We start from the raw sequence: 25446 nt of genomic DNA, 5'->3' as shown, positions 1-25446 counted from the left end.
CCCAAGTCTGCTGTGAATTGCTATAGAAGGGCCTTGCAGTGAAGTCTGCTTGCATACTCAACAGTCTAGCTGCATCCCCGTGCACCCCATAGCTCTGGCCTCTGAGACCAACAGGACAGATGTGTAGATGAGTCAGTTCTGATCTGTCTGCTCCCCCTTTCAGTCAGTGCTAAGGACTGCTGACTGAGATTGCTGTGTGCTAAGAAGCAGGCATCTTTAGTGGAGGCTAAACCCACAGCCAAAATAATACAGGGAGGGCTCTGACAGTAACAAGGCCAACTTCCCTGAAGTTTTGTTTGGAGTCTGACAGCCCCTCCCCCACCCAGACACTGTCATCTGCAAGGCTGCTGTGAATTGCTATAGAAGGGCCCTGCAGTGGAGTCCGCTCGTACTCAGCAGTCTACCTGCCTTCCTGTGCACCCCCTAGTTCTGGCCTCTGAAACCAACAGGACAAACCTCCTTGGGGGTCAGTTACGCACTGAGGACTGCTGCCTATGGCTGCTGTGTGTTAGGAAGCAGGAGGCTTGAGTGGAGGCTGTACTCACAGCTAACCATTTACTGGGTGAACTCTGATAGCAACAAGGCAGACCTACGTGGGGATCTGACCAGAGCCAGGACACACCCTCCCCAGCCTGGTAATTATTGGTTGCCAGGCTGTTGCAAACTGCTATAGAAGGCCCCTACAGCAGAGTCTGCTCCCATAGTTGACACTCTACCTGCCTCCCTTGCACCTCATAGTTTAGGCCTCTGAAACCAATAGGACAGACCTCCTTGGGGGTCAATTTGGGTCTGTCTGCTCCCCCTTACGGTTGGTGCTGAGGACTGCTGACTGAGCCGGCTCTAAGCTAGAAGTATGCACCTTGAATGGAGGCTGTACCCACAGCCAACTACAGGGAAGGCTCTGAGAGCAACAAGGCAGACCTCCCTGGGGGTCTGTTCAGAGTGTAATTACCCCTCCTCCAACAGGTAACTGTCAGCTGTTGTACTGATATAAACTCCTACAGAAGGTTCCCTACAATGAAGTTAGGAGTCACTTAAGTGGAAGTTGGGTCACTTAAGTGGAGACTGCTCCTCCAATCACCACAGGGCCACTGGGGCTCTGAAACCAACAAGACAGATCTCTCAGAGGTCCTTCTGGGGAGCACCAGCTCCTCCTCCTCCTAAAATGGAGGAAAGTCTGCCTGTGCTTCCCCTGAATGCCAGCTGATTTAAGCAGCCTCCACAGAGCAGGAAAGGAAACCTGAACAAAACCAGAAGGCAACCCAGCCCCAAAGGGGGCTTCCTGAATGTGACTGCAGAAACAGAGAAGGGAAGGGAGTAATACAGAGATAGGGGACTGCGCCCCTGGTGGACAGATTGGCTAGTAGTACACAATATCTCACCTGACTGGTGGTACCGATTGGTAGACAGGCTGACCACAGGATGTTCTCTGGTGTGTTTGGGAAAGACTGAAAGTTGAAAAATAAGATATGAAAATTTTGAATCCCAATTACTATTGGGAGAAGGAGTTATCACAGAGAGGGAGAAGAAATGGTAAGCAAAGGCCAAAGGTTCTGCCCACCTAAGAGCTTCTTGCAGAAAGTAGCGTGGGCAAAAACACCAAATACTGGAAAAAACTGAGAAAGCTAACACCCTCAAAAATTCCAATGCCCCAACAAAAAAATCACAAGACACACAAAGAACAAAGAATCAGTGGCCCATCCAGATGAGCATGACAATAGGAGTGAAAGCAAATCTAGGGAAGACCAAATAATTAAAAAATTAGAAGAATATAATACAACATTAAACACAATTAAAGGACTAAGGGAAACCATAGACAAAGAGCTAAAAGAATTAAGGAAAACAATGCAAGAACAAAATGAAGATCTTAAAAAAAGAGATACTGCAACTGAGAGGGACAATAACTGAAATGCGAAACACAATAAAGGAACTAACCAACAGATTTAATCAGGCAGAAGAAAGAATCAGGATATTAGAGGATGGAGCCCAATTATAGATGCCGAAGAGGACAAAAATGGAGGCTCAAGAAGGCTGAGCACAGTTTAGTGGAATAATGGGGCAACAACAAGAGACAATATACACAAACGCAAGCAGTACTAAAGGACAAAGACAAGGCTTAAGACTTATAAAAAACAAATAACAAAATGGCAGAAGTTAGGCACTTCTTATCAGTAATTACAGTGAATATAAATGGACTGAATGCTCCAATCAAAAGGCAGAGAGTGGCAGAATGGATTAAAATAAAAAACATGATCCAACTATATGCTGTATATAAGAGACACGCCTTAAACCCAAGGACACAAATAAGTTGAAAGTGAAAGGATGGAAAAAATATTCCATGCAAATAATGGTGAAAAGAGAGCTGGGGTGGCAATTTTAATATCAGACAAAGTAGACTTTCAGACAAAATCTGTCAGAAGACATAAAGATGGACATTATATAGTGATAAAAGGGTCAATTAATCAAGATTTAACAACCATAAATAAATATGCCCCCAACATTGGGAGACCTAAATATATAAAGCAAATGCTGATAAAACTGAAGGGAGAGATAGATAGTACTACAATAATAGTTGGAGACTTCAATGCACCCCTTTCAATCTTGGACAGAACATATTTGCAGGGTACAAAGGAAAGAACGATCAACAAGGAAAGAGAGGACCTGAATAACACTACAAACCAACTAGAATTAACAGACATATAGAACACTCCACCCAAAAATAGCACAGCATACATTCTACTCCAGTGCACATAGATCATTCTCCAGGGTAGTCTACATTTTAGGTCACAAAGCAAGTCCTGATAAATTAAAAAAAAAAAAAATTGAAATCATACAAACTATTTTCTCTGACCACAATGGAGCGAAGCTAAAAATCAGTAACACAAAAAACTGAGAAAATACACACACATATGGAAATTAAACAACACACTATTAAACTACCAATGGGTCAGGGAAGAACTCAAAAGATTTTGATGAAATTGAAAACACAACATTCCAAAAATTATGGGATGCGGGAGCAGGAGAGCAGTGGGATGCAGACCCCAAATTCTTGTAAAAAGACCAGACTTAATGGTCTGACTGAGACTAGAAGAACCCCAGGGGTCAGGATCCCCAGACCTTCTGTTAGCCCAAGACAGGAACCATTCCCAAAGCCAACTCTTCAGACAGGGATTGGACTGGACTATGGGATAGAAAATGATACTGGCGAAGAGTGAGCTTCTTGGATCAGGTAGACACATGAGACTGTGTGGGCAGCTCCTGTCTGGAGAAGAGATGAGAGGGTAGAGGGAGTCAGAAGCTGGCCAAATGGACATGAAAATAGAGAGTGGAGGGAAGGCGTGTGCTGTCTCATTAGAAGGAGAGCAACTAGGAGTATATAGCAAGGTGTATATAAGTTTTTGTATGAGAGACTGACTTGGCTTGTAAACTTTCACTTAAAGCACAATAAATTTTTTTTTAAAAATTATGGGATGCAGTGAAGGGAGTACTTAGAGGGAAACTTATACCAATAAATGCCTACATGAAGAAAGAAGAAAGATCTCAAATCAACAGCCTAACTCAACTACTCCAGAAACTAGAAAAAAGAAGAGGAAACTAAGCCTAAACCTACCAGAAGAAATAACAAAGATCAGAGCATAAATAAATAAAACTGAAAACAGAAAAACAATACAAAAAATCAATAAAACCAGAAGTTGGTTCTTTGAAAAAATCAATAAAATTGACAAACCTTTAGCTAGACTGACAAAGAAAAGATGCAAATAATGGAAAAAAAAAAAAAAAAAAGAAGAGGGGACATTACAAATGACCCGACAGAAATAAAGAGAATTGTGACAGAATATTATGAACAATTGTACAGCAACAAACTGGAAAACCTAGAAGAAATGGACAAATTCTTAGAAGCACACAACCTTATCAAATTAACTCAAGAGAAAAAAAAGTTTCAACAGATTCATAAAAGGTGAAGAGAGAGAATCAGTGATCAACCCCCCCGCCCTGCAAAAAGAGTTCTGGACCAGATGGCTTCACTGGAGAATTCTACCAAACATTAAGAGAGGATTTGACACCAATACCGTTTAAGCTCTTCTTAAGGATAAAGAAGGAACACTCCCTAATTCATTCTATTAGGCAAACATAACTCTAATACCCAAACCAGACAAAGACACCACAAAAAAGGAAAATTAAAGACCAGTATGTCTTATGAATATAGATGCAAAAATCTTAATATTAGCAAACAGAATCCAACAACATATTAAATGAGTCATACACCATGACCAAGTAGGATTTATTCCAGGAACGCAGGGATGGTTCAACATTAGAAAATCCATCAAAATAACACACCATGAATAGAACACAGGAAAAGAACCACATGATCATCTCTGTGGATGCAGAAAAAGCATCTGAAAAAATCCAACAGCCTTTCTTGATGAAAACCCTAAAGAAGATTGGAATAGAAGGGAATTTCCTCAGTATGATCCAAGACATGTATAAAAAGCCAACATTATACTTAATGGAGTAAGACTGAGAGCTTTCTCCTTGAAACTGGGAAAAAGACAATGGTGTCTGCTCTCACAACTTCTATTCAATATTGTATTAGAAGTCCTAGCCAGAGCAATAAGACAAGAAAAAGACATAAAAGGTATCAAAATTGGAAAAGAAGAACTAAAATGATCTCTATTTATGGGTGATATGGTCCTATGTATAGAAAACCCCAAAGAGTCCACAAAAACACTTCTAGGGCTAATAGAAGAATTTAGGAAAGTTGCAGGGTACAAAGTCAACTAACAAAAATCAGGTGGGTTTCTATACACCAGCAACGAGAAATCTAAAAGAAAAATCAGGGAAACAATTCCGCTTACAATACCATCTAGGAGAATAAAATACTTAGGTATAAATCTAAACAGGAACACGAAGGACTTATACAATGAAAAGTATAAAACACTGCTGAAAGAGATTAAAGAAGACTTAGATAAATTGAAAGATGTTCCCTGTTTATGGATTGGAAGACTTAATGTTGTTAAGATGTCAATACTACCCCAAGTGATCTATAGATTTAACAAAATCCCAGTCAAAATTCCAGCAGCTTTCTGTATAGGAAAAAAAAAAAAATTCTCAACTTTATATGGGATGGCAAAAGGCCCAAAATAGCTAAAATAATGTCAAAAGAGTAGAACAAAGAAAGAGGACTTACACTTCCTGATTTTAAAACATACTGTACAGCTATGATAAAACAGCCTGGCACTGGTATAACAATAGACACATAGACCAATGGAATAGAATTGAGAGTCCAGAAATAAACCCATACATCTACAGTCAATAGATTTTTGACAAGGGTGCTAACTCCACTCGATGGGGAAGAACAGTCTCTTCAGTACATGGTGTGGAAAATTGGATTTCCACACGCAGAAAAATGAAACAGGATCCATGTCTCACAGCATACACAAAAACAAATTCAAAATGGATTAAGGACCTAAATGTGCAAACTCGAACTATAAAATTCTTAGAAGAACAAGCAGAAGGAATGCTGTCAAGACTAGCTTTCAACAATGGACTATCTAATAACAAAAACACAAACAGGAAAAGACAAAATAAATAGAGACCTCATAAAAATTAAAAACTTTTGTTCATCCAAAGACTTTACCAAAAAAGTGAAAAGATAAGCTACCAACTGGTAGAATATCTCCAGAAACCATATATCCAGCAAGAACCTAATAACCAACACAAATATAAAACTTCTACAACTTAGCAACAAAAGACAACCCAATCATAAAATGAGCAAAGGACTTGAATAGACATTTCATCAGAGGACATTCAGATGACCACCAAACACAGGAAAAGATGCCCAGCGTCGTTAGCCACCAGAAAGATGCAAATCAAAACCACAGTGAGATACAATTTCACTTCCACTAGGATGGCTAAGATTAAAAAAAAAAAAAAATGTTTGCAAGGATGTGGGGAAATTGGAACCCTTATCCATTGCTGGTGGGAATGAAAAATACTACAGCCATTCTGGAAAAGTGTGATGGTTCCTCAAAAAACTAAAAATAGAACTATTGTTAAAACAAACAAACAAAAAAACCCATTGCCATGGAGTCAATTCTAACGTATAGTGACCCTACAGGACAGACTAAAACTGGCCCATAGGTTTCCAAGGAACAGGTGGTGGATTCAAACTGCTGACTTTTTGATTAGCAGCCAAGTTCTTAACCACTGCACTACCAGAGCTCCAGAACTACCATATCACCCAGTGATTCCACTCCTACATATATACCCAAAAGACTTAAAGGAAAGACTCAAAAAGAGACTTCATTGGCACAGTATTCACAATAGTCAAAAGATGGAAACAACCCAGATGCCATCAACAGAGGAAGGGATAAACAAAATGTGATACAGTGAAATACTACTCAGCAAGCAGAAGAAATGAAGTCTTGATACAAGCTACGGTATGGATATATGTCTTCAAGTATGGTGGTTGATATTATGCTCAGCAAAATAAGCCAATCACACAAGGACCAATATTGTATGACCTCACTTATATAAAAAGACAAGAAAAGACATTTATAGAGACTAATGTTTATTAGTGGTTACCAGGGGCAGGAGGGAGGGGAGAAAGCAGGTTTAAAGGTGATGGAAAAATCACATTAAGGGTAGGTTTGCACTGCCGATTATTGTAATTGCTGTCAGTAAGTTGTACACCTGAAAAAGCTGAATTGGCAAAAGTCGTGTGATGTATTTACAACGAAAAAGAGAGTAGCTGCCGAGGCTGCTCATGTACAACCAAACACCTCATGGCATTTGGTTCCATGGTTGGAGGGTTAGGGTCATGGTTTCGTGAAACGTCTGTTAGCTGGCCTAATAACGTGTTTAGTACTTCTGTTCTAACTCCTAGTTTGTTGCATAGTGCCTGGGATATCAAAAGCTTGCAAATGCCCATCCAAGGCACAACAACTAGTCTCTATTCACCTAGAGTGACAAAGGAAGGAGAGTCAGGAATAGGAGGATATGGAGTAGGTGGCTAATTGCCTCCATGAACAACTCCCTGATTTTCCTTGAGACCAGAACTGGATGGTGCCCGACTACCATTACTGAACATTTTGATCGGAGATTCCACAGAAGAATCCTGATCAAAAGTGGGAAAATGGAGAACAAAATTTCAAACTTTCATGGGAGGGTGGATAAAACCCTGCAACTATTGCCCTGAGATAATCTTTAAACCTTTAACCAAAAATATCCCTTGAAGTCATCTTAAACCCAAACAATAGTTTAGCTTAACTAATAAAAAAGATCTGCCTTGAGCATTCTGCTGTCTTAAGAACTATCTATATGGGATCAAACTGAAAACAGCAACACCAAAGGTTAGATAGGAACCTTACGGGGCAGTGAATTTATGTTAATGAGGAAGGAACAACTCAGAAAAGGGAGGCGAGAATGGCTGCAACACCTGAAAAATGTAATTCATGTCACTAAGTTTACATGTAGAAACTGTTGAATTGGTGTATGTTTTGCTGCGTATATTCTCAACAAAATAAAATTTAGAAAAAAATTGCTTTGGCTATTTGGGGTCTCATCTTTCCATATAAAATTGAGGATGAGATTTTCCATTTCTGTATCCAGTCAGTTTAAGCAAGTCTTCACACAGACTTCTATAAGGTGAAAAATATGATTCCTTCTCCATGTTTTTCTGAGTTTATCATGATCCTTTAACTTAATTTCGCTATGTGTGCTTCTTTTTTCTTTTTTTCTCCAGCTATAATCAACCCCTAGAAAACTACCAAGGTAAACTTGGAGAAGTCTCTCTAAGAAAATTAAAGAAACTGAGGGATCTCAGTGAGAGAAAAGTGTTCAGGGTCATGTGGGAAGTCACACAGCTACACTGTCATCCAGATGCCACAGAAGGAAAAAAAACAAATAACCTGTGATTTTAAAAAAGTATGGATGTTGGGTACTTGGAACTACATGAAGAAACTCTTTTTTTTTTAATGTGCCCACTTGTATGTGTATCCTTACCTCTTTAATAGAAACTGTTTCATAACTTGAGCCTTTATTTTTTCCATAAGGATTTATGTACAAGGGTAAGACAATGCTGTAGAACAAACAAGGCTTCTGACATTTTTTTTCCGACCTGCCTTCTACTGGCACTGGATTGCAGTGAATGTATAACAGGGATGAGGCCCTTTAACTTCTGAAACAACACTCCCTTATCCTCAAATAAGGAATCAATGACAAATTGTAATAAGCTTGGCTGGGAACTCTGAAAAAAACCAGTGTTTCCATTTTTCTTTTCTATGTCTCCTCTGTCTTCTCATTCTTGGTTTAAATATTCCTGAGATAACAATGCAGAGGAAACTAATAAAGACGTGGCTGATGGTTTTCCTAAGTGAACAGTGACAACTGGGTCTCTTTCCTGGATGAATTTTCATCAGATGTATAGTCGAACTCTATGTGGGTCAATTTCTAATATGACCCTTAGGTGACAAGTAATGATCTATGACAGAATGCTTCCTCACAGGGATGACATTTGTGAGCCTTCCCTTTGGCATGAATGATCAGATGCTGAATAAGAAGTTTCCTCTGGCCAAAGATTTTCCATCCCCAATAGAAGTCCTTGGATGTTGACTGAGGTTTGCCCACTCGTGAAAGGTCTTCCGACATCTGTCACACTGTTAGGGCTTCTCTCAGTATGAATCCTTTGGTGCTGAGTGAGGTGTGACTTGCGGTTGAAGGCCTTCCCACACTCACTGCACTCATAGGGCTTTTCTCCAGTGTGGATGCTGTAGTGTCGAAATAAGGCTGGCCGATCACGAAAGGCTTTCCCACACTCCTTGCACTCAAAGGGTTTTTCTCCTGTGTGGCTCCTCTTGTGCAAGACAAAAGTGGAGAGATGGGCAAAGGTCTTTCCACATTCACTGCACTCATAGGGCTTCTCCCCAGTGTGAATCCGCTGGTGCTGCGTAAGGTGTGCCCTTTGGTTGAAGGCCTTCCCACACTCTGTACACTCATAGGGTTTCTCCCCAGTGTGAATCCGTTGGTGCTGTGCAAGGTGTGACCTGTAGTTGAAGGCCTTCCCGCACTCAAGGCACTCATAGTGTTTCTTCTCAGCATGAATCCGCTGGTGCCGTGTAAGTTCTGACCTGTGGTTGAAGGCCTTCCCACACTCAATGCACTCATAGGGCTTCCCTCCAGTGTGGATGCTGTAGTGTCGAATGAAGCCAGGCCGATCACGAAAGGCTTTCCCACACTCCTTGCACTCAAAAGGTTTTTCCCCTGTGTGGCTCCTCTTGTGCAAGACGAAAGTGGAGTGGTGAGTGAAGGCCCTTCCGCATTCACTGCACTCATAGGGCTTCTCCCCAGTGTGAATCCGCTGGTGCTGCGTAAGGTGTGCCCTTTGGTTGAAGGCCTTCCCACACTCTGTGCACTCGTAGGGCTTCTCCCCAGTGTGGATGATGTGGTGTTGAAGGAGGGTTGTGCTCTTGCTAAAAGTTTTCCCACACTCTGTGCACTCAAAGGGCTTCACTCCAGAGTGAATCTGCTCATGTTTCATAAGGAGGTGTCTCTTATTAAACGCTTTCCCACATTCCTTACAAATATAGGGATTTCGCTCTTCATGAGTCGTGGCGTTTTTAGCAGGTCCATGTGAGTCACTATCGTGAAGAGCATCTCCTGGAGAGACTGGTTCCTGTATTATCCTTGAACATGTACCATCATCTGTCCCCAAACCGTCATGTTCAGGGCTCATTCTCCCAGGCAGCTGCTCCTTCTGGGGGTCTATCCCTGATCTCAAGTGTTCATTCTGCATTTCTGGTGGCCCTTCCTGACCCTTGTCTCACCACAGATGGGAGTCCCTGGAGGCTCCCTGTGTCAGTTGCCCCTGGACTGAGGCTTCCTCAGATGAGATCAGCTCAGGAGCAGTTGGCTCTGTGGTCTCAAGTTGTGCTTTGTCCCCTGAACTGAAAGACACCAAACAGAAAACATCCTATTAGTAATGCCAAAATAGAACAAACAAAACCACCACTTCAGTGTAAAAATAGTGCCTCTGTGCCTGCAGTGTTTTGACGTCTCTGAACCCTGGGTTTGATGGTTCTTTCCTTCCTGGTCCTTGCCTGCTTCCCACCTTGGAAGGAGACCAGGGGTAGAGGATACGACAGGGAAGAGCCCCTCCTCATAGTCCAGACCAAGGGATGCATGGGCACAGCGGTAATGACACTGTGTGTGGTGAGTCTGTTCTTAGCAAGGACATCTCATAATCTTATAGCAGGACAATGAAGAGGCACTTAATGCAGCTCGGATGGGAGACCGGAGGAAATCAGGGGACACTTCCCAGAAGAGGTGTCCCACAAGGTGTGTCCTCATGGAGAGGGATGAGTTGCCAGACAAGAGTGGGAAGGGTAGTGCAGCCTTAGAAGGCAGGATGTACAAAGGCACAAAATCTTCAGAGAACCCAGGGAACAGCTGTGCAGGAGAGGAGGGTGCTGCTGAGAAAGCAGAGACAGGCAGGGCAGAGGGAGGCTAATTCTCATGGTTCTGACTTGGGTGATGGTGGGGATGGCCATAGCCACTCCCAGGACGTGACTTATAAGGCAGAACTCAACAGGATCTGGGTGGACATATTGAGTCAGGTATGCCTAAGGAACAGCTAGGTGAAGACTAGCAAAATAGACATCATCTAGACAGAAAATTATAACATGTTACTTGAAGACATTAAAGAATATCTATATAAATGAAGAGGATAATAATATAAAGGGGATGATTCTACCCAAATCAATATATAAACTCAACACAGCTTCATGTAAAATCCCAACTGGGTTTATCCTGGAACTTAATAAGCTGATTCCAGCATTTATATGACAGAGAGCAGGGTCCAAAATATCTCCGAGGAAGAATTCAGGGAGGGACGTACTGTGTCAGGTAACAGAATTATGATGAAGTTATGGACATGGAAGCATTAAACAAGCAATGAAAAAGAAGAGCGGGCTCAGCAACAGACTCTCATACAGGGAGCTCTGATATACAGCAAAGGAGGCAGAGCAGCTCAGTGGTGGAAAATGACCTACTCCTTCCAGAAGATGTTTTCCAATTAATCCAAGTCAGTGGATCTCAATCTGCCTGTGCATCAAAACCACCTGAGGCTGTCAGTTCCACCGATCAACTGAAACCGAATCTCTGATTTTCAAACTCCTCAGATGATTTTTACACCCAGGGAGGGTGAGAAGCACTGGTCTCCTCAGCTTACAAATTGCATCCCCCGAAGCATCCTGTGAGTTCCATGAGGGAACCCACTGAAGGACCTGAACCAAGGAGAGAAACTAAAGAAACAGACAACTGGGTTGTCATCCACCAACCTGGAAGCTACCTCCACCCCTGGGCTTCTTATTAGGTGAGATAATAAATTTCCTTTAGGATGAAGCCAGTTCGAGCTGGCCTTCTGTTAGATGCAGCCAAACACATGTTGACAGAAGCAGGGGTAAAAGACTGGGGCTGTTATCGAGAAGTCAATGGCAGAGGCACCAGGACCACAAGAATGCTCGATTGGCAGAACCTGAACCAAGTTCAGTAAAAACATTGTTTAGGAAACGCTGAATTTCTGTTTATGGTAATGGAAAATCTGACAACAGATATTTGTGATGGTTGCACAACCCGACTGAAGTAACTGGTACCATTAAAAAGTGAAAAACATTCAACTGGCAAATGCTATGTGAATTTTTAAAATGATAAAAAAGAAGTGCCTCTAGACATTGCCAACTGTCCCCTGGGGTGAGGGCAATACCATATCAGTTGAGAACAACTGGCTTAGAATAACATAATACGGTGATAGGAGAAGGACAGCGTCACAGGAGAAGGGCTTACATTAGATTTGGTGACCAGACTACAGCTGGGTGAGAGGTGGTATTTTGCTGAGAAGGTGTCGGGCTGTGTGAAATGCTGAAATGCCGGAGAGCTCGCACCAGGCAGTGAGAACAGCAAGTGCAAAGGCCTGAAGTGGATGTGTGTTCGGGGAAACTGTAGGAACCCGACACGGTCAGAGCAGAATGAGCTTAGAGGAAAGCAGTGTGAAATGTGCCTCCGGAGGTCGGCAAAGCAAGATGGAGGACTTTTTGTTTAAAAAACTTCTTTATAAAATATGTACTGCTCTTTTCCAGCCTTGCTTTCTCTTCTCATTGAAAAAGAACCTAATTCCAATTCTCTAAAAATAGGCATGTCTTAACCTAAAAAAGAAGGGGCACCGCAGCAGAGCTGGTGGCATCAGGCCCCGAGGGGCCCTACAGCAGAGTTGGTCATGATGGCAGAAACCTGCTGTTAGGAATGCAGCAAATAGAGCTAAACAAAACTGCTACACTGGCTATCAGCTGGGTCTGTTGGCAGTAGAGAGACTGATGGCTGGAAAGCTGAAAGCAGAGAAGCGTGTCCTGAAGGGGCTGAGAGGAGGCTGGCATGGCTGACAGTTGGCGTGCACAGCAGAGAGAAGGGCTTGGTTGCTTGCACAGCCAAGAGGATCTGAGAGAGCTATCCTCCACTGAAGAAGGGGGGGATGTGATCTCCTCTTTGGGGGAGCCTTCTAGGCTTTGCCTACCTGCATCCTGACCCTGAGTTGGAGCCTGTTGATGCTGATTGGAGTTGTACCCTTTTACTTCCTTAGTAAACCACTTAACTGCAACTATGGTCTGTGAGTTTTGTGTGCCATTGCAATGAAGTACCAAACACAGCAGAGAAGTAGAGTGCTGTGGGGAGGATGACTGGTGTCAGAATCGGTAAAAAGGTTGGAAAGTGGAGGTATGTCTGACCTACACCTCCAAGGAATCAGCTTTGGGCTGATCTTTATGGTTATTATCCCCTCAAAGTAAGATAGGTTTTGATGCTGTTACTAGTACCATTTTACACTGAGTTTCAAGAAATGCCCTAGATTTCTAACCCTGTCTTTCCCTTTCAAATAGAATGGTCTATGTTGGTTATGATATTACAGCAGAGAATTGTCTAAGTAAGAGTTTCTCAACCTCGACACTCTCGACATTTTGAACTATTTCATTATTTGTTGAGGGGGCTGTCCTGAGAATTGTAGCATCTTGAGCAGCACCCTGGTCCCTTCCCACTAGATGCCTGTAGCATCCTCTTCAGGTGTCAAAATAAAAAATAAGTTCATAGTGAAGAGGTGAGGCCTTACCCAATGAGACGAGGAGTCCAAAAGTCTCCAGCATCACCTCCAAGTACAAGGTCCTCTTGGTCAGTTCTAACTGCCCCCACTCTTCCCAAGTGAAGGTCACGGCCAAGTCCTTGAAGGTTACAGACACCTAGCAAGTTAATGAGAGGCAGTAGTGTTGGTCTTCAGCCTGGTGGATGAGACAAGAAACTGTCTCTATGTCAATGATCAAGGTGCAGAGAGACTCAAGGCCCAAATCACCCAGCACCGCCTGAGGCCCTAGCTTGGTGCTGGGAAAGCAAGGCTGCAATAAGTTGGAATCAACTTGACAGCACATAGTGACAGTGTAGGAAAGAAGAGCATCCTATATGGGAAGTCATTAGAGAATAGGACAGTAAGCGCTGTGAGATGTTAGAAGAAAAGGATGATGATAATAGCAATAATACCAATCACAGTAACAATGGCAGCAATGAGCCCGACCAGTTCTCACTGCTTTCTTTCACGGTGCAGTTAAAATAAAAACAAATCCGTTGCCTTCGAATGGATTCTGACTCATAGCGACCCTGCAGAACAGAGTAGAGCTGCCACATAGGGTTTCCAAGGAGCACCTGGTGGATTTGAACTGGCGACCTTTTGGTTAGCAGCCGTAGCTCTTAACCACTATGCCACCAGGGTTTCCACAGGGCTGTTAGGTGAGTTAAAACTGCCAACCTTTGGGTTGGTAGACAAGTGCAAACTGTGTGCACTGCACAGGGACCTTGAACTTCTAGGAAAGGTCTCTCTAAAGAGGTGACATCTGAGCAGCAGCCAGAAGGATGGGAGGAGAGGCCCTGCAGGGATCTGGGGACAGTGTCTGAGGCAGAGGAAAATGCAACGGCAAAGGCTGGGAGACGGAAGAAAACTAAACATGGTTGGTAGGTCTGGAAGAAAAAAGGGGAGAAGGTCGGAGGTGGTCTGTCAGGGCAGTTGGGTAGTGACTTGCAGGCAATGGTGGGGGGTTGGATTCATTCTGTGTCATGGGAGCCCCTAGGGGGAGCATCATTCATAGCATCACCACTGAGTGCACCTGTCAGAGGCCCGACACTCCTCTGTTACTGTTGTCAGGTGTCGTCAAGTCATTTCGGACTCAGTGACCAAATGTAACAGAATAGAACTGCCCAGTAGAGTTTTCTAGGCTGTAATCTATAGGGAAGCATATAGCCGGGTCTTACTCCTGCGGGGCGGATGGGTGGTATCCATCCTGTCGGTTAGCAGCCTGGCGTTTGACCCATTGCTTAACCAAAGCTCTTGCACTCGTCTGGGCCTGGGGATAAACCGAATGGCAAGCCAGCTCCACTTGCTGTGAGCAAACAGCTGCAAAGAGAAATCCAGGCCTTTCTCGGCTTCCGGCCAGCCCAAGAGCCCTCTCTGAGCTAGCAGAGAAGCAGCAATTCCAAATACATTCTCCACTCACCTGCGCCCGGTCCCTCAGCGCCGCCGCCATTCTGGGACCTTGTGGACAAAGCGGCAATATTGGAGAAGCTGGAGACCGGGACGGGTCCCGCGGGCTTCCATACCAGGGACGGGGTCACTTCAACAGAATTGCATTACGGGCCTCAGTGTCCCGGTGTAACGGTGCACAAGGCCCAGGGCGCGCATCCGGGGCTGCAGAAACAGCGGGCGGGTGTGGCGACAACAGGAAATCAGAGGACCCAGCTGAGGCCCAAGAGACATCCCCCGTTACAGGGGGGTCGCGGCTCCTACAAAGGCGCGGAAGGGACGCCCACAAAGCCAAGCAGAGAAGCGACGACGGAACAAGACCCCAGTACCCCCCTGCCCCCGCCGGTGTGGCGACAGTCGTCTCAAGCAGATGACGCACACCACTAATAGGCCAGAAATCTCGCTCCCATTCCCCGTACCGCAGAAAACGCCCCGCTGCTTGGCCAACGTTTGCCCAATGCCCTACAGCGCCGCTCGATGACTTCTGGGTAACGTAGTCGTTTGCCCAAATCCAGCCTGGCGCGTAACCCGGTTCCAAGTCTATCTTCTCCAGTTAACCGTGTACGAGGCCCCGAGCCCTGCCTCAAACCCACCTCTTGACAATGGGCACCGTGGGGGCGGAACAAGGGGCGACTGTGAAGTCGTCCTTGTAACTCCGAGGCTCAAGAGAACTTTTGTTGGGCACCCGGGCAAGTGTAAATGCGCGGAACGGGGCCCTCACCTCGGCCGGCGACATTCCCACTCCCGTTATCTCCTCTCGGGACCCTCTCATACGGGATACAGATGAAAGAGAAGCCAAAGATGATCGTTTTAAGGACGACTCCGTAAGACTCGCGCAGACCCGTTTCCCACGCACGAACCGCTCTGTCCTGGGGCCATTGGCCGGGGGCATTAGGGGGACGCACACAGTTCTGACTAATGTCCTTGGGAGGAGCAGCGATGTGGATTCGTCATCTTTTAGAAGGAGGAGGGGGCAAGTGGGGACGGCTTGGGGGGAAAACCAGGACGCCAATTTGAACTATGAGGCCCCAAAATATCTTGATCACGTAGGCAGTTCCTCATATGAACGTTGGGAGAGGGTTCTGGTTTGGAGGTACAAAGATGAGCGTTTTAAGCTTACATTCTTAAGTTACTATAGATGAGGTCACCAAAGGGATGTGTAGATGGAAAATGGAATCGACAGATGGTCAACCCTGGACCAGTCCAACATTGTGACAAATAATCCAAACACCGGCTTTTGGCCTAGCCGGCACTCATATGGAGGGAGCAAGAGTGACTCCATCTTGACCTATGTACAAGCTCTCTGCAAGAACCTCTTTCTCAGGCTTTGCAAACTAAGATGTGCTGGTAGATTGTCATATTTTCCAGGGAACAGCTGCACCCAAGAACAGCTTGTGGTTTGCCCATTCCCAGAAGATGCTCAACCCATCTCCTCACTGATACTCTGTACTTTTTCATTACTTGTGCTAACCAATGAATGAAGATGAGTTTAGCTGTACCCCAGCTGCCGGCAGTTTCTGCCTTTATGAAACCTGTGGCTCCATGCCTCAAAGAAGCCATGTTTCTTACCCTATAGGATTCACTGCCTTCCCAAGTTGTTTGTACTCTCAATCTCTCTTTAATATGAATCTTTCAGAGTCTGAGTTTTATTCTTAGACAACTGGTTGGGAACAAGAAACCAACAAAGTCATGTTAAGAGTTGTAGCAATCATCCCAGAGGTATATTATGGAAAGAATTATAAGTCGCTATTGAATATTAGGGATTTTGTTTTTCTAACGGAATGGCCCTGAAGGTTTTTTGAGTCCTAGCTAGAGAAGTAAGGATTGTGGCACCAGATGCACACACAAATTAAAATCCAAACCTGTCAACAAAAAGGACAATCTCTGGATGAATCTTTTTGGCAGAGGTTTACTGTTTTTCTTCTTTCTCTTAATCTGAACCTAGCTTCTCCTACAAATACTGCTCCCACCCATCCCATTGCTTCCACCTTGAAGATTTTTCTCTGTAGTCCAATCCAATTTCACAACTTAATGGTCCCACCCAATGCTAACCCTGGAACATTTTCCCAATTCATCCTTCACAGTGAAAGTTTCAGGGCCATGATAAAGGTGATTTTCCTTAGGCTAAGACAGATATGCACTGCCAAATTTCATCTTGCCCAGCAGACACCCAACTTCAAGTCATCAATTCTTAAGTACTAGCTGACAGGAAAGGAATAAGATCCCCTTTTCTGGAGGCAGGCAGAGGGAGAGTCAGTGATCCTGAGTGTTCACCTTCCTGTTCACTCTACACTGCCACTGAAACGTTCCCCTTCAGAAGGGCCCACTCCAGATGAGTACTATAGCTCGCCACTACCCACCTAGTTTGCTCTTTTTCATCACTTCTTGGTTGATATTCCCACTTCCCTTCCTCTTCCAGGTACAAAGACAGTGACATATGGTTGGAACGATGGGCTGGTTTTGGTCCTTATCAGCTGTTGAAGTCCTAACCCCTATAAACCAGACCTTGTTTCGAAATTGGATCTTTGAAGATGTTATATAATGGAGTAATTCCAAAATTTCCTGACTAGACATCACCAGGGGACTAAGTTAATGGTGGTAATTGTGACACCTACACATACTCGCATGTCCACATCCTGGTTTAGCTATAATTTTTTTAAATTTACATATTATTATTTTAAATGATACTTTGTGTTTTTGATGATGGTTCACACAGCAGTTTTGATTTCTATTCAATTTCTACGAAGTTATTCAGTGACATTGGTTACATTATTAATAATGCATGAATGTTCTCATTTTTGTTCTGGTTGTTCTCGCTCCATTACTCTAGTTTCCCTGCCCCCTTATATTCTCATCTTTGTTGGAAAGTAATTGTTGACTGGTCTCATAAAGGTGAATTTTTAAAGGAGCACAATACTTACAGGTGATATTATTTTGTGGGCCAAGCTGTTACGTGGCTATAAGGTGACATCAGGAGTTAGTTTTGGTTCAAGGTTTGAAGAGTATCTCAGGGCAACAGTCTTGGGAAGTCCTCAAGTCTCAACCAGTTTTTTGTTTTTTTTTAAGGAATTTGAGGTTCTGTTCCACATTTTTCTTCCATTCTATCCGGGTCCATCTATTGTGACCCTGATTAGAATGGTTCAGTAATGGTAGCCGGGTACCATCTAGTTCTTGCAGTCTTAGGGTAGATGAGGCTGTGGTTCATGAAGACTACTAGTCTTATAGGCTAGTTCTTTGAGTCTTTCATTTCCTTCTTTCTCTTTTGCTCCAGATGAGACCAACAGTTGTATCTTAGATGGCCACTGACAAGCTTTTAAGGCCCCAGACACTACTCACCAAACTAGGATGCATAATTTTATGAACTATATTATACCAACTGACCGAGAAGTTTCATGAGACTATGGTCCTAATCCTTCAAAATCATATCCCACGAGGTGTTTGGTTATGTCTAAGTATCCATTACTGTACCCGCTATGTGCTTTATTATATATGTGAACATATGTGCATACCCAGATGCATATACATATGCATACATCTGTATATAAATCCCCAAAAGACCAAATCTATTGCCGTTGAGTCAATTCTGACTCATAGCCACCCTAACGGACAGAGTAGGACTGCCCCACAGGGTTTCCAAGGAGCAGCTGGTGGATTCAAACTGCCGATCTTTTGGTTAGCAGGCTGAGCTCTTAACCACTGTGGGCTCCCACTTGTATAAAAAAAATACAGACTCATATATTCTCACATATACACATTTATGCCTACATTCATGCATATATACCTGCACATATATTTTTTGGTTGTTTTTGCTTTTGATTCAAAATTACACATGCCATAGCAGTTACCAAGAGGTCCTTTTTTCTTCTGTACATTTTTGTGACATCATTTACCTTTCTCATGCTGTGTTCACTTCACTCCCACTTGGTGTTACCTTTCCCATCACCAAAAATAACAAGTGTCTACTATTTAGAGAGTGAATCCCTGCCTCACTCCTCATGCCTGATAACCACTAATAAATATTAGTTTCTGTATATATGGATCCCTTCTCAAACAACAATTTGACCACAGATGGTTGGATTTATATCCGGGTTTTTTAAATTCTGTTCCATTGGTCTATATGTCTTATCATTAAACCAGTACCAGTCTGTTTGACTACTTTAGCTGTATAATACATTTTGAAGTTAGGAAGTGTGAAGTGTCCTACTTTGTTCTTCTTCTTCAAAATCGTTTTGGCTATTTGAGGTATCCTGTCTTTCCACATAGAACTGACTTTCCACATAGAACTGAGGATTAGTTTTTCCACTTCTATATCCATCAAAGTGTTCACACAATCTTTTATAAGATAAAAAAATAAGATTCTTTCTCCATGTTTTTTCAGAGTTCATCATGATCCTTTAACTTAATTTAGCTATGTGTTTTATTTTGTCTTAGTTGTAATTCAACCCCTAGAAAACTGTCGAGGTAGACTTGGAGAAGTTTATCTACAGAAGAATGAGAAGTTGAGGAATCTCAGTGAGACAAAAGAATTAGGACACACCTGGGAAAGTCACACAGCTCCACTGTCATCTACTTGCCACAGAAGGCAAAAAACAAAACGATAAAGTGGGACTAAAAAAAGTATGACTGTTGACAAATTAGAACTACATGAAGAAATCAGATTTCTTAAAATATGCCATTTGTATGTGTACCATATTGTATGTGGAAAGTATTTCATAACTTAAGCCTTCATATTTCAGACCTGTACTCAACTGACAAATTCCACTGGCACTGGATAGCAGTGAATGTATAACAGGGTGAGGCCCTTTAACCTCTGAAACAACACTCCCATACCTTCAAAAAAGGAATCAATGACAAATTGTAATAAGCTTGGCTAGGAATTCTGAAAAAATATATATTGTTTCCATTTCTTTTTCTTTTCTATGTCTCTGTTGCCTTCTCATTCTTGGTTTAACTATTCCTGAGATAACAATGCAGAGGGAACTAATAAAGACGTGGCTGAATGCTTTCCTAAGTGAACAGTGACCACTGTGTCTCTCTCCTGGATGAATTTTGAGATATACGGTCAGACTCTATGTGGGTCAATTTCTAATATGACCCTTGGATGGCAATGATTGGTGACAGAACACTTCCTCACAGGGATGATACTTCTGAGCTTTCTCTTTGGCATGAATGATTAGATGCTAAGTAAAATGGATCCTGTGACCAAAGATTTTCTTCAGTGATTACATTTAAAAAATCCAACCCCAATAGAAGACCTTGAATGTTGACTGAGGCTTCCCACTCCTGAAAGGTCTTCCCACATCTGTCACACTGATAGGGCTTCTCCCAGTATGAATCCTTTGGTGCTGAGTGAGGTATGACTTGCGGTTGAAGGCCTTCTCGCACTCACTGCACTCACAGGGCTTCTCTCCAGTGTGGATCCTGTAGCGTTCAAATAAGGCTGGCTGATCACGAAAGGCTTTCCCACACTTCTTGCCCAAAGAGTTTTTCTCCCGTGTGGTTCCTTTTATGCCGGACTAAAGTGGAGGAGTGGGCGAAAGTCTTTCCACATTCACTGCACTCATAGGGCTTCTCCCCGGTGTGACTCCGTTGGTGCTTTATAAGGTGTGCCTTTTGGTTGAAGGCCTTCCCACACACTGTGCATTCATAGGGCTTCTCCCCAGTGTGAATCCGCTGATGCTGTGTAAGTTGGGACCTACAGCTGAAGGCCTTTGCACACTTGATACACTCATAGGGCTTTTCCCCAGTGTGAATCCGCTGGTGGCGTGTAAGTTGGGACCTACGGTTGAAAGCCTTTGCACACTCAATGCACTCATAGGGCTTCTCCCCAGTGTGAATTCGCTGGTGCTGTGCATGTTGTAACCTGTGGCTGAAGACCTTCCCACACTCGATACACTCATAGGGCTTCTCCCCAGTGTGAAACTGCTGGTGCCTTGTAAGGTGTGACCTGAAGCTAAAGGCCTTCCCACACTCTGTGCACTCATAGGGCTTCTCTCCAGTGTGAATCCGCTGGTGCTGTGTAAGTTGGAACCTACAGCTAAAGGCCTTTGCACACTCAGTGCACTCAAAGGGCTTCTCCCCAGTATGAATCCGCTGGTGCCGTGTAAGTTGGGACCTACGGCTGAAGGCCTTTGGACACTTAATGCACTCATAGGGCTTCTCCCCAGTGTGAATCTGCTGGTGCTGTGCAAGTTGTGATCTGTGGGTGAAGGCTTTCCCACACTCCATGCACTCATAGGGCTTCTCCCCAGTGTGAATCCGCTGGTGCTCTGCAAGTTTTGATCTGTGGCTGAAGTCCTTCCCACACTCTGTGCACTCATAGGGCTTCTCCCCAGTGTGAATTCGCTGGTGCTGTGCAAGTTTTGACCTGTGGCTGAAGGCTTTCCCACACTCTGTACATTCATAGGGCTTCTCCCCAGTGTGAATCCGCTGGTGCTCTGTGAGTTTTGACCTGTGGCTGAAGGCCTTCCCACACTCTGTGCACTCATAGGGCTTCTCCCCAGTGTGAAACTGCTGGTGCCGTGTAAGGCGTGACCTGAAGCTGAAGGCCTTCCCACACTCTGTGCACTCATAGGGCTTCTCCCCAGCATGGACCTTGATGTGTTGAATGAGGTTTTTGCTCTTGCTAAATGTTTTTCCACACTCTGTGCACTCATAGGGCTTCACTCCAGAGTGAATCTGCTCATGTTGAGTAAGGAGGAGTCTCTTGTTAAACACTTTCCCGTATTCCTTGAATACGTAGGAATGTCTGTCTTCATAAGTCATGGCATCTTTAGCAGGTTCCTTTGAGCCACTGTCATGGAGAGCATCTCCTGGAGAGACTTGCTCCTGCAGAATCCTTGAACATTCACCATCCTCTGTCCCCAGCCCATCATGCTCAGGGCTCATTTTCCCAGGCAGCTGCTCCTTCAGGGGGTCTATCCCTGGTCTCAAGGGTTGGTCCCGCATTTCCGGTGGCCCCTCCTGATCCCTGTATTGTTCCAGTTGGCAGTCTTTGGAGACTACCTGTGTCAGTTGTCCCTGGTCTGAGGCTCCATCAGACAAGGCCAACTCAGGAAGAGTTGGCTCTGTGGACTCAAGTTTTGCCTTGTCCCCTGAAAGACATCAAACATTACAAAAGGGCCTATTAATAATAGCAACAGAGAACAAATAAAACCACCATTTCAGTGAGAACATAAAGATGGAAATAGTAACTCTGTGCCTGATGTGTTTTGACATCTCTGAAACCCAGGTTTGCCAGTTCTTTCTTTGCCTCTTTACCAGCTCTGAATGGAGACCAGGGGAGAGGATGAGACAGGGAAGAGCCCTCCTCACATTCCAGACCAGGGGGGTGGATGGACACAGTGGTAATGACACTGTGTGTGGTGACTCTGTTCTCTGTGAGTACATCTCATGGTCTTAAGGGAGCACAAGGAAGAGGTACCTAATGCAGCTCAGATGGGAGACAGAAGATTTCGGGGGATACTTCCCAGTAGAGACATCCCACAAGTTGTGTCCTAACAGAGAGGGAAAAGTTGCCAAATAGAGTGGGAAGGGCATTTCAGCCTTAGGAGACAGAATGTACAAAGGCAGAGTCTTCAGAGGATACAGGTGTAAAGTCTGAGTAGTACCTGTAAGTCCTCCAACTTCAGGAGTAGAGAAAAATCACCATCATCAGCCCAAAGCTGAACCTTATGAGGTGGAGGTCAGGCATACTTCCACTCTCCAACCTTATTACCCATTCTGACACCAGCTGTCCTCCCCACGGCACTCTCTACTTCTCTGCTGCATTCAATAATTCATTGCAATGGCCACACAGAACTCACAGACTATATGTAAGGGGGTGGTAGTAGCATCGGACCTTGTCTAACTTCAGATACAATGAGAATCAGCACCACCATCAGCCCAAATCTGATTCCTATGAGGTGAAAGTCAGACATATCTCCCCTATCCAACCTTTTTACTAGTTCTGACACCAGCTGACCACCCCACAGCACTCTCTACTTCTTTGCTGGGTTCGATAATTTGTTGAAATTGCCACACAAAACTCACAGTTAATAGTTTATTAGGGAAGTAATGTGAGATCAGGATTAACTTGAAAGTAATAGGAATAGGATCAACATCAGGAAGCACACAGGCAAGGTCTAGAAGGCTCCCCTAAAGTGAAGAGCACATCCCTCCCTCCTTTACTGTGGGCAGCTCTGTCTCTCTCTCTCTCTCTAAGCCAGCTGTGCAGGCTTCCTGTAGGCCCCTGAAGGCAGGCTCCTCTCAGCCCCCTCTTGGGCCTGGCCTTGGCCCCTGCTTAAGCCTGACCTCTTCTGCCACTGTTCAGGCCTGGCCTCCACCCTGCTCAGGCAAGTGTAACAGCTTTCTAGCTCACCAACGAATGTCCAGGAGCAACCCACTTTACCAACAAACCTCCTGCCTGAAGGTGCTAAGCTCTCTTGCTCCATGGGTTGGCAAGCCCCTTTAGATCCAACAAGTGCCCAAAGGCACCCCATTCTACCAGCAAACCTTCTGCCCGAAGGCACTCAACTCTCTTGTTCTTTGGGTTGGCAAGCCCACTGTAGCTGCTTCACAATGTGGCCCAGGAAGCCCCCCACACCATCTCATACTGGTCTCCTGGTTCTGCTCCCACCCTTCCAGTGTTACAGCTTTCTCTGTCTCCTGCGTCTAGGAGGTTCTTAGCATAGGGACCCCGGGTGCAAAGGACATGCTTCACTTCAGGCTATTCTTCTTGGTGATAGTGAGACCCCCCTCAACCTCTGTGGAATGAGTGCTTATATAGGCAAGTGGCTTTTACATGTCCTATTTGCATAACTGACCAATCTCCTCTCTGGACTAAACTGACCAAGCCCCTCTCAAATGACTCCATCTGTTGGTATAGTAACTGACATTTTCTAACAGCAGGGACTAGCTTCTCCCCTGGGTAACTGTAACAAGGGAAACTAAGAACTCTTCAAGGCCCAGGGGGGAAAATCTCCCAAGCTGTTTCCTTTTTCTCTCTTTTTCACCCAGCCAAGGCAAAAGTATACACAAAGAAACCCATTTTACTACACCATACTTACAGTTAAGTGGTTTATTAAGGAAGTAACAGGGTACAGCTCAGGATTAGGATTATCATGGATTGAATCATGTCCCCCCAAAAATGTGTGTATGAATTTGGCCAGGCCATGATTTCCAGAATTGTCCTCCATTTTGTGATTGTAATTTTATGTTAAAATGGATTAGGGTGGGATTGTAACACTACCCTTACCCAGGACACATCCCTGATCCAATGTAAAGGGAGTTTCCCTGGAGTGTGGCTTTCACCACCTTTTCTTTCTCAAGAAATAAAAAGAAAGGGAAGCAATCAGAGAGTTGGGGACCTCATACCACCAAGAAAGCAGCACCAGGAGCAGAGCACGTCCTTTGGACCCAGGGTCCCTGTGCCTGAGAAGCTCCTCAACCATGGGAAGATTGATGACAAGGACCTTCTTCCAGAGCCAACAGAGAGAGAAAGCCTTCCCTGGCGCTGACACCCTGAATTTGGACTTTTAGCCTACTTCACTGTGAGGAAATAAATTTCTCTTTGTTAAAGTCATCTACTTGTGGTATTTCTGTTACGGCAACAGTAGATGATTAAGAGAAGGATTAACAGGCTACAGCTTGGGATCAGGATTAGGAATATGTAGGCAAAGTCTGGAAGAATCTCCCAAAGTGGAGAGCACATCCCTTCCTTCTTCAGTGCAGGACAGCTCCCCCAGATACTCTTGGCTATGCAAGCAAGCAAGACCTCTGCCATACGTGCCCCATCTTAGCTGTGTAGGTCTCCTCCCAGGCCCCTCAGGACAGAGGTCCTCTTTGCTCCCTCAGGACAGGCCTCTTTATGGTCACACATACCCTATCTAAGCCATGCAGGCCTCTTTTCAGGCCCATTAGGACAGGTGAGGATAAATGACACTAGCACTGTGTTGACAAGTCAGTGGCAGAGGCACCAGGACCAAAAGAAGGCTCCACTGGCAGAGCCTGAACCAAGTTCATCAGAAGACATTGTTTAGGAAGCACTGAGTTTCTGTATGTGGGAATGGAAAACTGGGCAACAGACATTGGTGATGGTTGCTTAACACAATTAATGTAACTGATATCCCTAAATTGTACACATGAGAAACATTAAATCAGCAAATACTGTATGTATTTTTACAATAAAAAAGAAAAGTTTCTCCAGACACTGCCAAATGTCGCCTGGGGTGAGTGTAGTATCATTCCAGTTGAGAACAATGATGGGAGAAAGGCAGCGTCATAGGGGAGGCTTACATTAGATCTCGTGATCAGAAAACACCTGGGTGAGAGGAGTACTGTGCTGAGAAGCTCCAGCATTTCAGCATCTCACACTGAAGGTGCCGAGCTCCGTGAACTGCTGAAATGTCGGAAAGCATGCACCAGGCAGTGAGAACAGCAAGTGCAGAGGCCTAACATGGGCATGCACTTGGGGAAACTGCAGGAACCCTGCACGGCCGGAGCAGAGTGAGCCTGGGTGACACAGTGTGAAATGTAAGTAAGGAGGTAGCTAAAGAAAGATGAAGGACTTTTTGTTTAAAATCTTCTTTACAAAATATTTATCGCTTTTTTCCAGCTTTGCTTTATCTCTTCTCATTGCAAAAGAACATTATTCCAATTCTCTAGAAATAGGTATGTCTTACTTACCCTAAGCCATGGGTTCTTACCCTAAGCCGAGTTTCAAGAAATGCCCTGGAGGGGTGGGGCCAAGATGGCAGAATAGTCAGATGCTTCCTGTGGTCCCTCTTACAACAAAGACCCGAAAAAACAAGTGGACTGATTATATATGACACTCTAGGAACCCTGATTATCAAAGACAA

General features: G+C 44.3%; 2 protein-coding genes across 2 annotated transcripts in view; both read right to left on the bottom strand.

Moving 5' to 3' along the window:
* Nucleotides 1-14870, bottom strand: part of LOC100660547 (zinc finger protein 805-like) — a 58542-nt gene extending 43672 nt beyond the window's left edge. Inside the window, exons 1-2 of the mRNA XM_064293429.1 lie at nt 14583-14870; nt 8668-9944 (exon numbers count right to left, since the gene is read on the bottom strand). Coding sequence (XP_064149499.1) covers nt 8668-9793 — 1126 coding nt within the window. The 5' untranslated portion in view covers nt 9794-9944; nt 14583-14870. The remainder of the gene's footprint in view (nt 1-8667; nt 9945-14582) is intronic.
* A 3476-nt stretch (nt 14871-18346) lies between these two features.
* Nucleotides 18347-25446, bottom strand: part of LOC100659978 (zinc finger protein 805-like) — a 66367-nt gene continuing 59267 nt past the window's right edge. Inside the window, 3 exon segments of the mRNA XM_010586638.3 lie at nt 18347-19881; nt 19884-20083; nt 20085-21259. Coding sequence (XP_010584940.3) covers nt 19739-19881; nt 19884-20083; nt 20085-21259 — 1518 coding nt within the window. The 3' untranslated portion in view covers nt 18347-19738.

The sequence above is a fragment of the Loxodonta africana genome, chromosome 11 (genome assembly GCF_030014295.1).
Source record: "Loxodonta africana isolate mLoxAfr1 chromosome 11, mLoxAfr1.hap2, whole genome shotgun sequence".
Classification (NCBI taxonomy): domain Eukaryota; kingdom Metazoa; phylum Chordata; class Mammalia; order Proboscidea; family Elephantidae; genus Loxodonta; species Loxodonta africana.
The sequence above is the reverse complement of the archived record's forward strand: the minus strand, read 5'-3'. Positions and strand labels throughout refer to the sequence as shown.